Genomic DNA, 18,904 nt, shown 5'->3' on the forward strand with positions numbered 1-18,904 from the left:
ATTTACTAACCTAAGGTCCCATGATTCACACTGAATAACTGGCATTGATTCAGGTTTTGCTTTGACATCTAGTGACATCTAGTGGACACATGCTGTGATTACGATGTTTGTAGTTGAAACAGGGAAACGGTCTGCATACAATGCTCTTTTTTGCATTACTATACAACAATGTACAACGTCTGTGTGTTGTTTGTAGGTGTACTTCACAAGTATAAGCCAAAAGACTATTGAGCGGATCAATATAAATGGAGGATACAGAGAGATTGTTGTATCAGAGGATCTGAATTCACCAGAAGGACTGGCTGTTGACTGGATCAATCGTAGGATCTACTGGACTGATACTGGGTATGTGTTGTTTTTAAATGGGCAACACGAGTCTTTTAAATAATAAGGTTTGAGGGCATGCGTAGGGCAAGTGTTTGCTTAAGTTTGATTAACACTTTTTGAAACTTTGTGTTTTAGCCGGGCATCGGTTGACTCCATTACCTTGGCTGGTCTAAACAGAGAAGTTATTGTCAGCAAAGGTCTGGAAAAACCCAAAGCTATTACAGTCCATCCTTTGGCAAAGTGAGTCCACTTAATAGTTGCAAACCAAGACTAAGACTAAATGATTTAACTGCAGTTGTATATAATAACCACTTTGACTATTTTTGCTTTGTATTTAATCTTTTAAACCAAGTGTTCTATTAAGAAATTGTACACCTGCCTATAACTGGTATTCAGAATATGGGCAATATCTTAAACCAAAGGGCGTCTCATGTGACTCTATATTGCCCACATTCTAGACACCAGGTAAAGCCCCTAAGGCTGTAAGTTGATGAACTAAGAAACCACATTTGAATTTGTTATTTATTCCTAATTTCTTTTTCTCTATTTTTCTACTTTGAGGAAGTTGTTTTGGATTGACATAGGAGTCCATCCAGTTGTAGAAACAGCCTCTTTGGAAGGCACAGCAAGAACTATAATTGCAAGCACTGACCTTGTATTACCAAGTGGCCTGACCATTGATTTCACTGAGGATCGTCTGTTTTGGTGCGACCAGCAGAGAGGTGTGGTGGAGACAGCAGCTCTGGATGGCTCAGACCGGAGGATGCTGCCAGAAAACCAAGTAGGTGAGGCTTGTTAACAAAACAACACCCCATAACATGCAAAATAACATAACATGCACAGGACTAGAGTATTAACAATATTATATGTTCTCAGGCAGTCACATATAGTCAAGAAGAATTACATTTGTTTATTTAGTACTACATGCTTGTCTCACTGGATGTATATTTTATATTATTTTTGTTTGTATTCAAATGCCCCAGGTCGGCCATTCGATCTTGCAGTATTTGAGGACCAGCTCTGGATTTCAGATCAGAAAAACCAGGCACTTAGAAGTATACACAAGCGAACTGGAAAGGGACTCCAAACCATTCACAGCAAGATGTTCCAACCAGCATCCATTGTAGTGGTGCACCCTCTTGCTAAACCAGGTATAATGTAATGAGAATAAAAGTGAGTAACAAAGATACATAAGCAATAGAATGAGGAAACACAAACACACAAGGGCAATATTATATTTTATATCTGCAAGCAAATACCATCAATACAATCTTGCACGCTTGCTCACTTACAGTTAATTTGATTGTAGCATGGGTTCACACATACAGCTACAGGTGAGTTAAAGGCTTGGGCCTTTAGCTCACCTGTAGCTGTACCACATGATAACCAGCAGGTTTGCACAGTGCCATCTAGTGGCAGGGAGGGCAATGACCTGTCACATTGCATACTATTTTCACAGGGTTACATAATATGTGAGTAACAGCTCATTTTGAACGAACTAGTCCTCACATTTAAGTATGATGACAAAGATTGTTCCTGTAACACCAAAAGACACCTGGCATAGGGCGGGATGGGCTGATATCTGCTGTAGTGATACAAATAATGTGGTTTTTCATTAACATATTCATAATTGTTGCCAGGGACGGATGTTTGCCTCCATCATAATGGTGGTTGTACTCAGGTGTGTGAAAGCAAACTTGGATTTGCTCACTGTTCCTGTCTGCCTAGCTACATCCTTTCAGCTGATGGGAAAACATGCAGGCCTGCTGATTCGTCTAATATAACAGGTAAATCCAAAGCTGCATGTCCTGAGATGTTTACTTTTAGATTCAGAATCATTAATTGATTGATTTGTTGTTTCCTAAAGGCAACATGCTCAGTGTGTTTACAGAAAAAATGGTTTCAGGTAAGAGTTTACCTTTAGAAAAACCCAAGGCAGATGTGTGTATGTGTGTACATTAAATTTAACTTTTCTTTCTGTGTCAGACCAAAGTGTGTGTTCCTCTCTCCGCTGTGGTGTGAATGCACAGTGTCTGCTGCAGGCTAACAGCCCCACATGTTTATGTGTGGAAGGTTTCACAGGTGATGGACAGTTGTGCATGGGTGAGTATGTGGGAATGTGTGGGAATAAAGAATACATACATACCCTGAAAAAGGTCACGAGAACTACATATTACACAGAAACCTTTTTATCTGACTCCAATCTGTGCAGTTTATGGAGGTTATTGACCGTTTTCTCCCTGGATTTAGATATCGATGAATGTAAACTGGGAACACACAACTGCAACAGAAACACAGAATGTCAAAATACCCTGGGGAAGTTTTTCTGCAAGTGTCAGGCCGGACATAACAGCAATGAACAAACATGTCAAGGTTTGTCTAAAACAAGTACGGAAATGTGCTTAAGGACCAACAAATATTTAGCATTGTATTTGTGTATTTTGATGAGATTACTTCAACATTTCTCCACCATCAGACCCTGAAACTACATTATCAGTGACCACAGGCCGACCTGCTGATGTCACTTTCCAGCACCACAACAGTAATTCAGCTGAGAGCTGTCCTTCTACCCATGAGTCATACTGTCTGTACCAGGGTGTCTGCTTCTACTTTCCTGAGATGGATACATATGCCTGCAAGTAAATAACGTTTTTCTAAGAAGAAAAAGTAATCAGCAAAAGACTGTACTCACGCTTTCAAAAACCTCCTCTTAAAAGACTACGTCAGTTATAGCAACCAACCAGTTGGTGTCACTGTTGTTCTATGACTAAGACTGGTGCACCATGAGACAGCAGTTGAAGTAAAGTGGTTATATGGTTATATTTATTAACACAAAAAAGTAAAAGCATGGAAAAATGTATTTACATATTTTGAACTTTATTTAATTTTAAATTTAATATTATTGAGAACACAACCAAATGATGGTGACTTGTATCTTTACAGCTGTTTGCCAGGCTACGTGGGAGAACGTTGTCAGTTCAGTGACCCAGAGTGGTGGGAGCTACAGCAGACTGAGGAAGAGAAGAAGAGGAACGTGGTCATTGCGGCCTGCATGGTGGGGCTCATCTCCCTACTCTCCATCACTGCCTGTGTCACCTACTGCTACGGGTGAGATGATACTGCAATATAGAGGGGCGGCATATGTAACTTGAGTATAAGAGGAAACACACACACATATAATATGGTAAAAAAAAAAAACAAAGCTAATGATGCTCCTCCCTCTAATACCATTACATATTACACTAATTAAAACTGAGACAATGTTGAAAAAACATTAAACTAGATGTTATAACTCAAGCCCCCATTGTGCTATGGCAGCATATTGTGTCATTTTAAAACAAAAATATTATAAATAAGAAATGATAAAACTCACCCAGAATCCTGTTGATTCTGTGATGGCCCACAAACTTGCAACTAAGGCGTTGTACATGTGTACTTATGTACGGAAGTATTTTGATTACTGAGTTCTCTACTCTCTGGAGAAAAAAAGACACCAATTCTTACACCCCTGTTAACCTTTCTAAGGGTAGCTGACAGAATATAACTGGCTCTAAGAAGTGTCATATTTGAAAGAAACAAAAAGGTCAAAAGTCAATGTGCAGATGATGTTATGGTTTAAATGGCATGACGGACCACTGACTGGACTGGTTGAACAAAGAGCACATGCAAAACTACCTTCTACCAGCCCTCCTCCATTTGACTCCTTTCTGAGCTGCCACCAAAGAGCTGATTTGTTTTTTCTTTGTTTCTCTGGCTTACAAACAAGGCTGTTATCATTCTCCACTATCCTGACTTACCAAATGCTCTGCCTCCTTCTCCTTCCTTTTTCACCTACTACATTCTGACATCCCCGGCCTTGGTTCCCCCAGTGGAAGTGGCACGCTTTCAATTACATGCTTGGTTTAGCCTGTTCTATGGCAATTGCACATAAAAATAGGTCATTTCTCAGCAACAGAATGGAGCTGTTGAGGTATGACCCCCCACCCAGTGGTGGGGATACATGGCTGACAATGCTATGCTTCAAATTACAATCCGCACTTGGGCATGAATGCACTTGAGCATTTTTTAATGCAGCACTTTAGTTTCCTCACCAGCACAAACAATTTGGAAAAATGTGCATTGTTGCATCTTTAGGGACTGCAATGCTATCACATTTGTAATGGCCAATATGCATTACTAAACATAAAATTCAAAGAAAGGTTTTCCACTCTCCACAAAACCATTAAATACTATTAGTTTTGATAAATGTTAAACTTTGCAAATGTATTATACAGTACTTTTTAAATGGATTGCATTTGACCCAAAACCTGAAAGATTTATGTTTTCTATTTCATGTTTACAGAACAAAGAAATTCTGCAAACACCCTTCGGTGGATAATGTGAGTGAGAGCAGTGTGACAGAAGATAGCATGTCAGTAGCAACTAGTTCCAGTACACCTCAGGTAAAGACCCTACCTTTTTAACACAAAAATAATAATGATGACAATATATTGTTACAGACTTTTGTAAATTTAAAAGGTTTACTCAAAAAGCCATTTAAAAATGCTCTTGGACTCTGCATTTTTCACTAATAAAATTAACTTTTTCAAATATGTTATATTTACTTCTCAATATAAACCCTTTTTTTCTGGTTGTGAATTGTTTTGTTTAAGGATTTTTGCCTTATACTGAGTTATAAGTAATAATTATAGTACGTATTATAATGAAATAGCATTAAAACAATGTGGCAGAAGTCTTTGGATTTTTTTAAAAATCAACAAAGTTTTGAACAAACCCGCAGATTTACATGCTGATTGAAAACAGTCTGGAAGGAAAACTTCCTGCCCTGGCCTGCCCCAGGAGAGCCATCTGTCCGTCGTGCTCTTCAGAAACAAGTACCTTCATTTTATTCACCTTACGCCAAAGCATATTCAAACTATTCCAGAGTCTCACATCTAAATATTTTAGATCTAAATTCAAGTTTGTTTTAAATCATCAGGTGACACCCAAGGGTCTGAAGAGTCGGACACACTGTCCAAACACAACAGAGGCTACGAGTGTTCCATGATGTCGGCTGTTGCCGTGGATATCAGGGCCCCTGTCGACTGTCAGCGCAGTCATTCGGTGTCAAATACATATTCTTGTACAACTTTTAAACCGGCCACTCTCTCAGACCACCACCCCAGAGGTGGAGTGTCCTAGGACCCCAGAGATTGATACCATGTTACAGTGAAAACTCCAGGCCACAGCTTTTTAAATCTGTCCATGTCTGTGCTGGTTTTATGTGTCACATGTGTGGGTGAAAAGTTTGTCTTGTACATAATGTTTCTATATTAATAAATTGGTATGTAAGTAAGTAAGTTAGCTTAAAAAATACACATACTAAGACTAAAATCTAGTCTAATTTTGCCCAAAGTTATGCATAAAAGACAAATTATACATGTCTGCTCTCTCTTCTTTTTTCTCTTCTCTATTGAACATGATGTCATTTTTTTTTATTATAATCTTATAGAACTTAGGTGCCTAATCAGGAGTAGATTGGTATATATAAACAATCCACTCAGAGCTTAATGGAAACATTTGTGATTTTTTTAACTGAGTATATTTATGCACTCATTAAATGCAGTGATTTCCCCATATTTGTTGTAAATAGGGCAGCACATTCTACAGCTTCATATGCCACAGAGGATTTGCTTTAACACTAAGGAAATTATAGACAGTTTATAATAATCAAACACACACATACACACACACTGGGTTTTAGAAATTAAATACAAACTAAAGAGAAGATCTAAGTATTTAGCTACAGTATATTCAAATTTAGCATGAATATTTATATCTCTAACTTAACTAGTGTTTATCAAACTCACAGGTTTCTTTTCATCAGATTGTATTTGTTATCAGCTCCATTTTCTTACTCTGAAAATAGCATTTCTTCAATAAAAACTTTGATTTCATAAATAAAACTGCTTTTTTTAACTCCATTAAACCATCCCATTTCCATTTAAAAAACACATTCTGTTAAATTGTTGTGGTATAATTGAAAGATTATGTTGACCATTAACAGCAGTCTCTGTCTCATTGCACCTCATCAGACTTCTTTAAAACTCTTCAAAGACAATGTATTTCTATTCTCCTCCAAATCTAACGCTCTAGTGGTGCTGGTACCGATGCTGCTACACTCCATCACCACAGACCCATCTGTCCTCTGGCGTCTCAGTCCCTTACTCTGCCTACGGCTCCCTCTCAAGGTTGGCTGGGAATTGTTAATAGAAGCACTCAGCACCTTTTTGTTTTGAAGCAATGGCAGAAAAGAAAAAACAAAGCACTTTAGCTGGAAAACCATCAGTGATACCACATAGATATTGATTTTCCTGGAAAGACACACTTATCTATATATTGACCTCCATTAGTGCTAACAAATAGGTTAGGGCACTGACTCCAAACAGCTGGTAAAGATGAAATTGAGCAATTTATCTTGTGTGAGTCTCCCATAGTAACAACAGAGGCAATAAAGTCACTGGCACTGTAAGTAACAGTGGCCAAGAAAGGTGTGATCATAATTTAAGATTTAATTTAAATGTTATTAAAATCAAAGATAAAGGTGACTAAAGCAGGAATTATGAATACCTCGACTGAAGTTATGATCCTAGTGAACAGAGCTGTACATTTGGGTTTGAGTGCATTCAGAAGCATGAACTCTCAGGTGGACCATGTATTTAATGTATGCTCTTTCGTCAAAGAACATGACATGAATATGCAATGGGTGCTGCATTTTTGTTCCAGCTGTTCTTATCTTGTTTTTGTAGTAGTGAAACTAAAAAACATGTTTCAATTTTAGTTCTATTGTGTGTTCTTGCAGAATATTTTTGGCAAACTCTTAAGACAGACTGGGCTCAACATGTTCTTTGTGCATCACTAAAGTGATAAAGGTTGGGGGTACTTACCAGAACAATACATTGGCTCAACCGGAAGTCCTTCATATCAGAGAGCTGACACAGCAATTATGTTTTCTCCAGAGTCTGCTATGACGACTCCTGTTCCACTGTCGTGGCCAACACATCATCTTCTGTGTCTTAAAGAAAAGGCAATTTTTGATTCTATTATAAATTAAATGGTATTGTGGGTAGTTGACTATAGGTAAATCAGGAATGATTATTAACCCCATATTTAAATGATTATTACTGTTTTCTATTAATTCAATAAATTCTATGAAAGTGTTCACATTTCCATTCGCAATTTTCATCAGAAGTTATGGCTAAAGTGTTGGAAAAAGAAGCAAACTAAAACAACTCAAGTATTGTAATTCTTTCTCTAGCTAATTCTCTATGTTTCTGCCAGATGGGACTAGCTTTGCTTTATCACTCACATCTCCATCCCAGCCTGGAGGACAGCTGATGAGGGCTAAAGAGGGAATTAACTACCCACTCAAAGGCTTTGCTCTGATCCTTAAGGTCAGTATTTGGTCTCTGCCACTCTTTGGAAGGACAGAGTAGCCCTAGTTTGAAAGGTTTTTGGCAGATTTAGATTTCAAAAGTGGAGGGGGCCTAATGCACATATTGGATGTGGACATGCCAGACAGAATCTGTGTGTCACAGGAAGACGGAAAAGAATTCCTACACCTGGAAACTCCATAGATAATTTTCTCACCTGAGGGGCAATAGGGAAATATTTTCTCGTATATACTCTCCTTTAAAAGGAAACAAACTAACTTAAATCAGCAAATAGTACTAAATATTTATTGCTACACCTCTTAAATGCACCAAAGGAAAAAAAAATCCAATATACTATTAGATATAACATGGAATGTCGTTTAATTTAAAGTTTTTATTATTCAATAAAATAGCCTTAAATATACAAAGATGCTGTGAATATGGCCTAAAGATGGTTGATCATTTATTTATTTAAACTTGTTACATTTGTTTTTGTTTGTTTCTCTGTGATTCTCAAAGTATGTTTTAGAGTTTTGGACGCAATTATCACTAGATGACTTAATGATTAATTGATTAATAAAGACTAATGATAATACTTTTTTAAAAGAATTATTATATTATATTTGTGTACTATATAATAATGTAATTGTAAGGTGTTGCCCATATTCCAGTAGGCGGCGACAGAGCATAAAAAATCTTGAAATTTTGCAACGTCAACAATGTAGATAGGTTGTGTATGAATCAATAAATATACAGTATAATAAATATATATATGCATATATTATGTTATACATTAGTCTAATGTTTCTTCGCTTTTCACTTTTATTGAGTTTTATTTAGCCTAGCTTCTATTTCTTCATTTATTTTTAGTAGTTTCACAGTATCTTTGAGTTCAAGTAAATACAGAATTACAAAAGCTTACTGTAATGTGGCTAAGAACAGAAATAATTTTAAAGAACAAATCGTTTTAACACATTTTCTTTTTCTTTTTCAATTTAGTAATTAATTAATCACAGTTTTACCATTTGTGATTTCCAAACAGGAAATACTACTTACTTTACTACGCAAAATCTTGAATAAAATTAACTAAAATTTAAACAGGTTTTGACAAATATTGCTTCAAATTAGGAAACATTCCATCAAATGTTTTGTAAACAATCTTTCAAAACTAGACCACTGACGGTTTGCATTTACGTACTCACCACCAGTGTGTTCGCAGCTCTCCTGGTTCTTATTTATAGGGAAAACAACCATGGAGTAATACCTCAATGTGCGTTAATGTAGGTCAGTAGTTTAGTTTTTAATAAATAAATAAATAAACAACAAAAAAAAAACGTCTCCGAGAGTTAAAACTTTTCAAACGACTGTTTTGACTGACGCCAACTGACCAGGTGTTTAATTGGGCTAATTAGAGGTATGACGTCACACACTAAGTTCAACAAAAGCTATTTGCTGTCCGGTAAATATGTACAAAAAATCTATTTGCTACTTAAACCGTCAAGAAATATTCTAGGAAAATATAAACTAAATTATATTTAAGTTGTTTTTGTTTTGGAAATCACAGCGAAAATTACAAATTGTGATAAAATGTGTTATTTGCATGTAAAAATACTACCGTGTACAACGTGTGTCTGTATTTATACCTGTCTCTGTGTGTTATTTACTGGTATTTATCAAAATAAATTATGTACACGTATATGTTATTACTGAAGAATGACTGAGAATTGCGTTAGTACCATTTATACTTCTCTCTAGTTTAATTCTGTTTTTTTGTAATTGTTATTTTCATTAATTTTATTGATTAAGGGTTATCCTATTAATAAATCATAAAGACAGCAAGGAACACTTTTTTTGGTTCATGCCAAGTGTAGGTGACTAAGTTATATTCAGTAGTGTAGCCAATGTGTACCATGAACTGTATTGTGGTTTTGAACCTCCCAAATTGTTGCTAGGGTGTAAAAAGCCAGACATTAATCCTAAAATTCATTTGTAATCCTCCACAGTGCTTTGCAAATTATTCAATCATCAAAAGCTAAAACTTATAAATAACAAAAAAACAACAAACACCAGAGATGTGACATTTTAGCACTCTTTGTTTATACATTATTTTTTCAGCAACAAGTGTTTTTGACATTAACACAGTGCAAATGCACAAGAGCACAACAGACGCCATTAAGTTACACGTTTTCAGTCAACACAGCAGATTGTGACAATTTGCATGTTTAATATTTCACTTTTTTATTTACTAAACAAAAAAATGTTCATCCTTCGTTCACGCTTCAAGCATTCAGCTTTGTGTTCTTCACTGGTGGTGCTGGTGGTGACCTAGTCCAATCAAGGGCTGGCATTTTTCATCCAAAGTTTGAACGTGGTGTGAATGTCTTAGTTCAGGATTTAAAGCCCCTTGAGAATATGTCTTTGATGGTTAAAAAAAAAAAGGACAGTGACATTAGGACTGATGTTTTGCTGTTAGAAATCAAGCCAGAAAGTTCTCCTGGTTGTACAATAGCTGCGGAAATTACAGAAAATCAGCTAATTCTGAGGTGCTATTTGTTTGTTCTCGAAAAAACACATTTCTCTTTGCCTGTGCATGCTGCTCACATGATGCTTAATTAGACATCCTAATAAAAAGGAATGTTTGAATTTGTTAAACAGTCACCATTAGAGACAATTATGGTTTCAAAGTGACTAAAAGGTACATGTTCAGTGTTTTTTTTGGAGTGTCATGAAATTCCATTAGCCACATTTTCTACATCTGCTTCGGGAAAAATAATAAAACATCTATGCCTACCTAAGACGGGCATACTGCTCATTGATAATTGACACTAGAGCAGATGAACAACTGCATAGAAATTATAAGACTAGGGAATTGAGAGTTTGTGTTTTTGGGTGGATAAAAGAATCATAAATCACTAAACAACATACAAAGTTAAGCAAAATTAAAAGAATATATTCAAACGTGTTGGAAAAAGTGACAGTCCTCGTCAAGCATTAGAAAAAAATCAACAGGTTCTTCACCAAACACAGTCGGCAACTTTTCAAGGAAGTGCAGCACGGCACTGCAGGCATCCACTTTTCCTTCATAGTAATTTGTATATCCAATCTTCTTCATCCTGGCTTTCTTTCAGAATCTGTGCCCATGCTGAATGTAGTATCTGCCATACTGTGGGCCAGTGCTGATGTAAAAAAAACCTTCTATTGATATGCATATTATATTCATAAATAACCTAAAACCTGAGAAGAAAGATCACAATTTGTAACGAAAGACAAAGAAGATATAGTGCTGTTCACACCACGGTTTTACATCAACCAGCAGGTCCGAGCATCACCAGTGTTTCAACCATTTTCTTTGACAGTTTAAAAACCAAACCAAAACAACAAACACAGATGACAGATGTGAACATATTCAGGTGGATATGCTCCTTCTGTCTTCACATGTATGATTTTATTTTAATAAAAGGTAAACATTTGTCAGATTTTAATCTGCGTTTTTTTTATTTTCTGTTTGTTTTTAACAACTATTCATGTTAAAAAATCATGTTTTTTTTTTGTAGACTTCAGGTGGACAACGTGATGGCTTCTGATAGCTGTGGCGCCGGCTTTCCCAGCATCCTCCAGACAGGCTTTTTACATCTGCACATTAGTAGTAATGCTCAAGCACAAACACCAGCTAGCCTCTCACCCTCCCACCCCAACCTCCACACCCCAAACCTCCTTGGCCTTGGTTTAAGCTCTACAATCTTTCAAACCCTCACTCTCTCCCTCTTCTTCTCAAATAACTGGTCCCTTTACTTCTCATCTTCTCCCTTTGTTCTATGTCGTCTCCCTTCTCCCCATCTTTATGGCATTTTTTTAAATTCAACTTTAGTCACTCTTCTTAGTGACTGTTTTAGCAGATGATTTAGACTTGCCAATGTAGGCCTCAAAGAAGAATTGGACAAAAAGCACAAAGTAGCTGAGGTACATGAGGGAGGACCACACAATGTTCTGCATGTGGGACGGACACTCCTGACCCTGCTGCATCCATGAGTACACCAGGTAGTTGACCACGCAGCCCATGACCATCTGGCTGATCTGGGTCAGCGTGATGAACATGGCGAACTTGCGGGACACTTTGAAGCCGGCAGCACGCAAGGCGTAGTAAGAGTACATGACGGCGTGAACCAGGTAGTTCATAGTCATGAACCATCCACCACCTGCCACCATGTCTTTGTAGGAGTACCAGGAGTAAAGAAGCACAGTGATGTGGTGGTACCAGTGCAGAAAGATGAGCTTCTGTTTCCTCAGCACAATGAACAGAGTGTCACCTACAGGTGAGAATGCAGAAGTGCAGAAGGATGTTGTGTGGGGCAAGGAAGCAAGATAGAGAAAATAAGTGGGAGGGAATATAAGACAAAGGTTATTACAAAGACAAAGTGTAATTAGTGATAGTGCGCATTATAATATTAGATATGCTACCAGAAGACAATAACTCACCCAATTCTGGAGCTTTGCTAAGTACAAAGGCGTATGCCCAGAACTTGCTGACGGGACCGTTGTAAAAGCTCTGGTCACAAACTGACTGTTTAAGCCCTTTCGTCATCAAGACGTACGTCAGGTAACCGCCAGTACGGATGGCACCAAATATGCTGCAGGGAAACAAATATTAAAACAGTGAAATGACTTAATCTACTCCATGAAATAAAGCAGTCTTAGCAGACACAGCCTGTTTTTATTTTAAAAAAAAAAGTATTGCAGTCCTGGACTCTCACCTGAAAACCGCAAGCGTGAGAGACCATAGCACCAGTGGTTTCCTCAACTCAAACTTCTCCCTCTGTTTCATGACATGGCGACCCCCAAGGATGAAGGCAGCGTAGAGTGCCGAAAAGAGAAAGGACTTCTTCCTGTTAATACAAACAGTAAATAGTTTATTAATCACTTCTGATTTTTTAACTGCAGGTTCAAACCCAGGTTAATGGAGTGGTCAGAGTCTGAGCATTTTAACATGATATTTATAGTTATTGGGTTGGGGTCATTAACAGGGACAATAACCAAATGCTGGTGGGATGCAACTGTTGTATGCATGTAATTTAATTCTGATGAATGCCAAATAGTACAAGGTCATAATTTAATTTAAAAAAATGAATCGAATTTAAACACTTATCATAGCTTTACAAAAATTACAAGAAAAAGAAAGAAAAATCAAACAAAAACATGTTTTTAATTCTTCCATTGCAAGAAAACAACATAAAAGAGTCAAGGCTGTTGTAGATCAACTTAGCACAACAACAGACATATTCACTAATTTCAATCAAACTCAAAATGCATGATGACTCAAAGTACAAAGTAGCTTTGTTAGTGCTAAAACCACACATGTGTATCTTTAACTGCTTCTTCTCTGAGAACACAGCTATAAGACCACAACCACACTGTTTACAAAACAAACTCTCTCCACTGACCTCAGGCGATTACTGAAGTGATGATACCATGACTTTCTTTGTTCAGCTCCAACCGTGGCTAAAAACTTTGCTTTTACTTAATTTTAATTGAATTTAAAATCAAAATTCAATGCATTCTGTTTGAAATGACTGATTTATGATTGTAGTAATTGGTGACAACGTGACAGGCAGCACAAATACATGTAGAGAAGAGAAGCTCAACATCAGCTCAACGTTAGCTAAACATGACTACATAGCACAGGTGTTTTGACTTGAAAGAATAGATGCTGAGTAGGATTAACGGCAGATGGGGGCATGCTGCGTAAACTGGGAGGAACCTGTTTATTTCAGGAAAGCACAGTGTCTGGTTGAATGTGATGCTTAAGAAAGTACCTGTCTGTGACATGACTGGTAGGAAAGGCCAAACAGAATTGAACAGAATTGTTCTCAAGAGACAGTGCAGAGGGACCAGACTTCAGGGCACCAGGGACTTCTGGGACTAACGGTAGTGGAGATAATGACTTCCGTGACTCACTAATGCTGCATTTGTTCCGCTGTTGGGAACGTTATACAACAAGGACAACTCTGAGGATCATATTAAGACCAAATTTAGGAATATTACTGTGTGGAAGGAATACAGATACAGTCCTGGGCACAGTCTTGACTATGCACAGTGGCTAAACACACACACACACACACACACAGACAGAGGCAGAATGACATCACTTTCTCAGTTACAGGGTGACAAGATAAAAGTGAACAACGCAGTCCCCGAGCGTATTTTCTTCGTATTTTTGTATTTTCTTTTAGTTGCAATTCGAGTCAAAAGGTCCTGCACCAAACAGAACAATGACAGTCGAGCACTTTAAGGTTCTTAGCTTTACATTCTGAATATATGCCCAACATACAAAAGTTGGTTTTGTTGTTGTGATTACTGTTATCAATGTTGTTGTTGCCATTGTCACAGTTGTTGCAGCATGAAGCATTTTATTTTTTATAGGATTTACCAAATTCAGTATGGTAAAGATAGCAACTAATACCTCTACAACAGTATAACCTAAACAGGTATGCTTATTCGTGTTTTCTAGTATTTTCAAAGCTAAAAGCTAAAACAAAAAAGGTAAAGAAACACAAATGCATGTCAGATCTAAATGATGAAGGTGTTGGGGGAGGGGAACAGAGGCGCAGCTTCGAGAGAGAAAGCTACAGCCGTGCAATGTCTACAACCACAGGAATGCATTTCAGACGCCAGTGTCACTTCACCTCACACCTTCCTGCCTTCCTGGGTGTTTACACAGCTCCACCCAAGAGTATGACTTTTCTGATTCTGCCTAAAGGAACGTACAGTAGTAATGGTAGCAGTAAAAATGCAATAGAAGTCTCAAAAATACACACCAACCTTTTGATTTTCTCATAAATACTGAACTTGAACTGAGCAAATAATCTTTTGATTTTCTCATAAATACTGAACTGAGCAAATAACATTGTGCAAGTGTGACATTCTTTAAATTAATTCAAAAATAGGAGAGATATCCTCACTGAATACAGTAGCAAAATAAACTGACCTAAATTCAAGTCAATCAATAACAAATGTCTGGTTCACTTTACCACAACCAAATACATGATATTAAATCACACTTTCTTTATAACCCGTCAGATGAGTCACTGCCTAAATAAAGGTATGCAACTTTTAGGGGTATCACTTTTGATTCAAGTGTCAAATATTTATTCAAACCAAGGCATACATGTTTGAATTCAAGGGGTGAAATCTGAACAAGCATCACCAGCAGATGCTGGCAGTTGTGAGATATTGTTTTCGTGTTAGCAGGCTGACTAAAATGCCCCACAAAACAGCCTATCATATAAGAGATAAGTGGTGATTTGATTTTCAAGAGATCTACAGAATAAAACAAACAAAGTGTTCTTTAATTTAACAGATGTATTAAAAACGACGCCTCTGTGCCTGCACATGCTCTAACACCTTGAGGGTTTGTTATTCAATTTACACTAAGAGTTTTTTTATTTACACGCACCCTCACGCCAAAGATCAACTGCTACGGTGTACCATTGTCCAGCTCTGGAAGCAAACCTTTTCCGACTTAAACCTGTAAACCTGTATCATGATATATATAATAATACATACATATATATCATGAAATGCCAGATCCAATTATGATCCTGGGGTATTAGCAAGACCAGTTCCCACCACCCTATTGTGACTGTTCTGTCCAATGCTGCTGAGTAACCAGATGCTAATCCAGAACCTAAATAATCTGGTCAATGCGATTTCAGGCATTACATCATCTCGAAGGAGCAGTGTGAGGATGTGTTGACATGCCAGGATCTCCGAGCCTCCAGTCTTTTGAGAACACGAGTTAACGTTTGTAGCATCACACACACGCGGTAGGAACCACACACACAAACAACGCGTGGCTACACTATACACCCCCAACGCTCTGCTTTTGAAACTGACATGAAGTCATGTGTGTGTGAGTGTGCAATGAGCAGTGAACCCAGATATCAGAGCATTAGCTGCTGTAAATAAGACACAGCTAATAGAGAATAAGCTTGTACCCAGGAAGCTCTCAGACATAATCCAGTTAGCAACACACACACATACACACACACACACACACAGCCTCTCTGGTTACTGCATGCAATACAGTATCTGCCCGGACTTAACATCACCATCCTCGTAAGACTACTAACACGGGATGAGTCCATTCTGCATCTGGTGACCTACATTAAATGTCCATTTGTCCTCAGGAAATGGTTCTCTTATAGTGGTTGATGATAGGCTATTATTCCCAGTGTGTTAAAAGCCCGGAGAACATCTAGAGTCAAGCTTATTTTAATCAGCAAGACGTGGGACTGGAAGGCATCTGAGCCTGAAAAGCACTCAACGGGGCCATAACCACCCTGCAGACACGTTTATCACATCCATTCACCTTGACTGTGTCTTCATACTGCAGCAGAGCCATATACACACACAAAGAATGGCTCTTGACCGTTTATATTATTTCACATTATCTGTAAGAAATATGATTTTATATGCACATGATCTTTCTTTAATAACATTAAATTGTTTTACCATCATTCTTAATGACATTAAGGCAACAAAGCTAATTTATCTCAATTTAACAGTTTCCTACTTCCTGTGTTGTCCTTGACATTCTGCTAAAATCCTAAAGTAGAACCAGATCACAGCATCACTTCAGGCAAGACTTGGTTTCTGAGTAGCCATCTAACGTTTACATCACTGACCTCGACGTGTTTAGAAAGAGAGCAGCCGAGCCAACATCAAGCCTGGGGCAAACTCTGGGTTAACATGGTCAGGACTAATTAAGATCACTGTGTGCACTGCTACTGTTCTAGTGTTTACACACGACAGTTTATAGATTTACGGCTGCAAAAAAGAAAAATCTCTGTATTGGCATTGTCCTCGTAAGAGTACAACTTGTGTCAGTTTTTTGGTTGCCAACATGAATTTGGCAGTAATGACGAACACTTCCGTTTAGTTAAGCCCCAAAACACATTGATGTAAAGGTGCACAGGCTGGGAGCAGAGGATGTGATTTATATACATTTTTAACTGTTTTTCATAATTTCATACGCAGATTAAGATTATTAGAACAGTGAAAAGGAATACAGACTGTCTTCAAACTGAAGCAAAAAAGTAAAAGTAATATATTTTGAAAGTGTCTTGTAAACTAGTCCTCTTTTATTGAGTTTATGTCTAATAAAAGTGGGATTAAAAACAAGCAAATGGTGGAAACTACACCAAAAAAATGATTTAAAAAGCCCTATTGATTCTGTCTTGGAGGTATAACAATAGCCTGAGTTTGAGATTTTAATGGGTGGTCTCTCCTCCAACCCACAGCAGGGCTCTGAAACAACAGTCTCCACTGTTGTATTACTAGATAAGTAACATGACACCAGCAGCCTCACCTCAACTCATTAAGTTCCTTTTACCTGACCTTCACGACTAATGAATGAGGTACCATGCCTGTGAATGAAAAACCAGGTGACGAGCAGGTGGATGTGACAATTAGGAGAATCCCTTTCTGGGAAGACAGAAGATCTGCTGTAGTAAATAAGGAACAGGAGAAGGTGTACCATTTAAATCAGGTATTAGGTGTTGTGGTAGGACATCTGGTCGCTGGGATGACCATGGCCCACTGATCATTTTGCAACAACAGTAAAAAAATGCTCCTTTTCAAGTCAAAATTGTCCTTTGAATAAAAAAAAATCAATTATTATTAGCATCACTGAATTACACGTCTCAAAATTGTCCTTTGAATAAAAAAAAAGCATATAGCATCACTGAATTACACGTTTGATGCATCTGTTTTTGTCATTTAGTATAAGAGTATAACCACAAGATGCATCAGAGGTGCAGGGCTGACTTTCACTAGAGCAGCTACTTAAAAAACAGAAGACGACAGACCGGGGATCATAGCAACCTGCATCACAATGAGGGGTGATGACGTCTGTGGCAGAACATGGTGAGTCAGCAGGCTGAAGGTGTGTGTAAGGGGAGATAACAGCAGTTTTTAGAATGATAATATCTCAGGGCAAAAGACTCTATTTATTAAAACTCTAACATCACTATCCTTAATTGTCCCGTGTTCTTGTGCTGTGTCAATCAAGAGAAAAGACCAAATGTAAAGATGTTTCAAAATTAGGGAGCAGTCACATAGTCACATAGGCATTTAGAGTTAAACACTATTGTTTAAAATTGGAATATTAAGTCGGGACTGTATAAGTTTATCATGTAAAGATAGAGGATTATAAATCTACAGCACTGTGTAAAAGTGTTTAGATTTACTATGGATCTTCTTTTAAAATAAAAAACATTTAAAACAAAGTCAAAAATCAGCGGCTCATTCCGAAAAAAACTTAACAATGTTTAAACCATCCCTGACTATTAATGGTATTCATTCATTTTGGAATACTAACTTAAATGAGGACCCTTCAAAAGGAGGGTCGGCCTCCCAGTCTCACTTGTGAGACTGTCATTCTCTGCATTAACTGTGAATACCTGAAAGTGGAAAGAGGCTGAAAAAAGAGGGGTATCGTATGCGACTGCCCAAAGCAGAGTTTGGATTTTTATTCATTTTAATTTGACACACCAAGCTTTTCAGTGAAACACATGACTCACGTGTGTCTGCTGCCGTAGTCACCTGTTTCCTTTAGATATGATGGATTCTATTTACGATTAAGTAGTTCTTTATTTGTGCCACAATGGGGAAATTAACAAAATTCACAAAATGTCCTACACCAGCTGCAATATTAAAAAAAACAATTGCATTTAAAAAACCTTTGGAATGTTTGAATGAAGCCACTGATGTTATAAGGCAAAAGGTCTGTTTGCAGCTTTATTGAAGCTTTATTTTTCACTTTCAGTATCCCACTAAACTTACCATGGTATTTTTTACCAAATGTAACATTGTGCACAATACAGATATTTGGTTGGACAAATTGATTACAGTAACAAAAATACATCTGAGATATTTCCAACACGATGCTGGCTTCTTTTCCTTAACACTAGCAGCCATTATTCCCGTCCCTACATTACCTCATGAGTCTATGGCCACCACTATAGGGTGAACAGGTTCTTCACTGATGTTTACGTTGAACAACACCATTCACTGCCAGTTTATGTCCACTTTATTTCTTTCTTCCTTGTTTTTTCTGAGCCACTTAACTGTTCTTTCTACACAATGCTCAGCTGTGAGCCCACAAGAAA

The 18,904-nt window shown here is 37.5% G+C and overlaps 2 protein-coding genes and 1 long non-coding RNA gene across 4 annotated transcripts in view; 1 reads left to right on the forward strand and 2 right to left on the reverse strand.

The window, feature by feature from the left end:
• Window positions 1-6,534, forward strand: part of egf (epidermal growth factor) — a 13,198-nt gene extending 6,664 nt beyond the window's left edge. Inside the window, 13 exon segments of the mRNA XM_025062994.1 lie at window positions 197-345; window positions 463-567; window positions 889-1,112; window positions 1,311-1,478; window positions 1,968-2,165; window positions 2,168-2,233; window positions 2,314-2,430; window positions 2,578-2,700; window positions 2,804-2,966; window positions 3,271-3,435; window positions 4,670-4,769; window positions 5,108-5,201; window positions 5,306-6,534. Of these exon segments, the coding sequence (XP_024918762.1) occupies window positions 197-345; window positions 463-567; window positions 889-1,112; window positions 1,311-1,478; window positions 1,968-2,165; window positions 2,168-2,233; window positions 2,314-2,430; window positions 2,578-2,700; window positions 2,804-2,966; window positions 3,271-3,435; window positions 4,670-4,769; window positions 5,108-5,201; window positions 5,306-5,508 (1,875 nt within the window). The 3' untranslated portion in view covers window positions 5,509-6,534.
• Window positions 3,196-9,154, reverse strand: LOC103390645 (uncharacterized). Of its 2 annotated transcripts, none has more exons than XR_522708.2 (3): window positions 8,942-9,154; window positions 7,254-7,381; window positions 3,196-3,338 (listed from the first exon to the last, which is right to left on the reverse strand). It is a non-coding gene; the product is annotated as an uncharacterized LOC103390645 (long non-coding RNA). The 2 variants fall into 2 exon arrangements; XR_522707.3 differs by having other exon boundaries at window positions 3,324-3,446.
• A 663-nt stretch (window positions 9,155-9,817) lies between these two features.
• elovl6 (ELOVL fatty acid elongase 6) overlaps window positions 9,818-18,904 on the reverse strand; it is a 12,113-nt gene continuing 3,026 nt past the window's right edge. The window contains exons 2-4 of the mRNA XM_008326571.3: window positions 12,491-12,622; window positions 12,216-12,367; window positions 9,818-12,046 (exon numbers count right to left, since the gene is read on the reverse strand). Coding sequence (XP_008324793.1) covers window positions 11,604-12,046; window positions 12,216-12,367; window positions 12,491-12,622 — 727 coding nt within the window. The 3' untranslated portion in view covers window positions 9,818-11,603. The remainder of the gene's footprint in view (window positions 12,047-12,215; window positions 12,368-12,490; window positions 12,623-18,904) is intronic.

Source organism: Cynoglossus semilaevis, chromosome 15 (genome assembly GCF_000523025.1).
Source record: "Cynoglossus semilaevis isolate Cse_v1.0 chromosome 15, Cse_v1.0, whole genome shotgun sequence".
NCBI lineage: Eukaryota > Metazoa > Chordata > Actinopteri > Pleuronectiformes > Cynoglossidae > Cynoglossus > Cynoglossus semilaevis.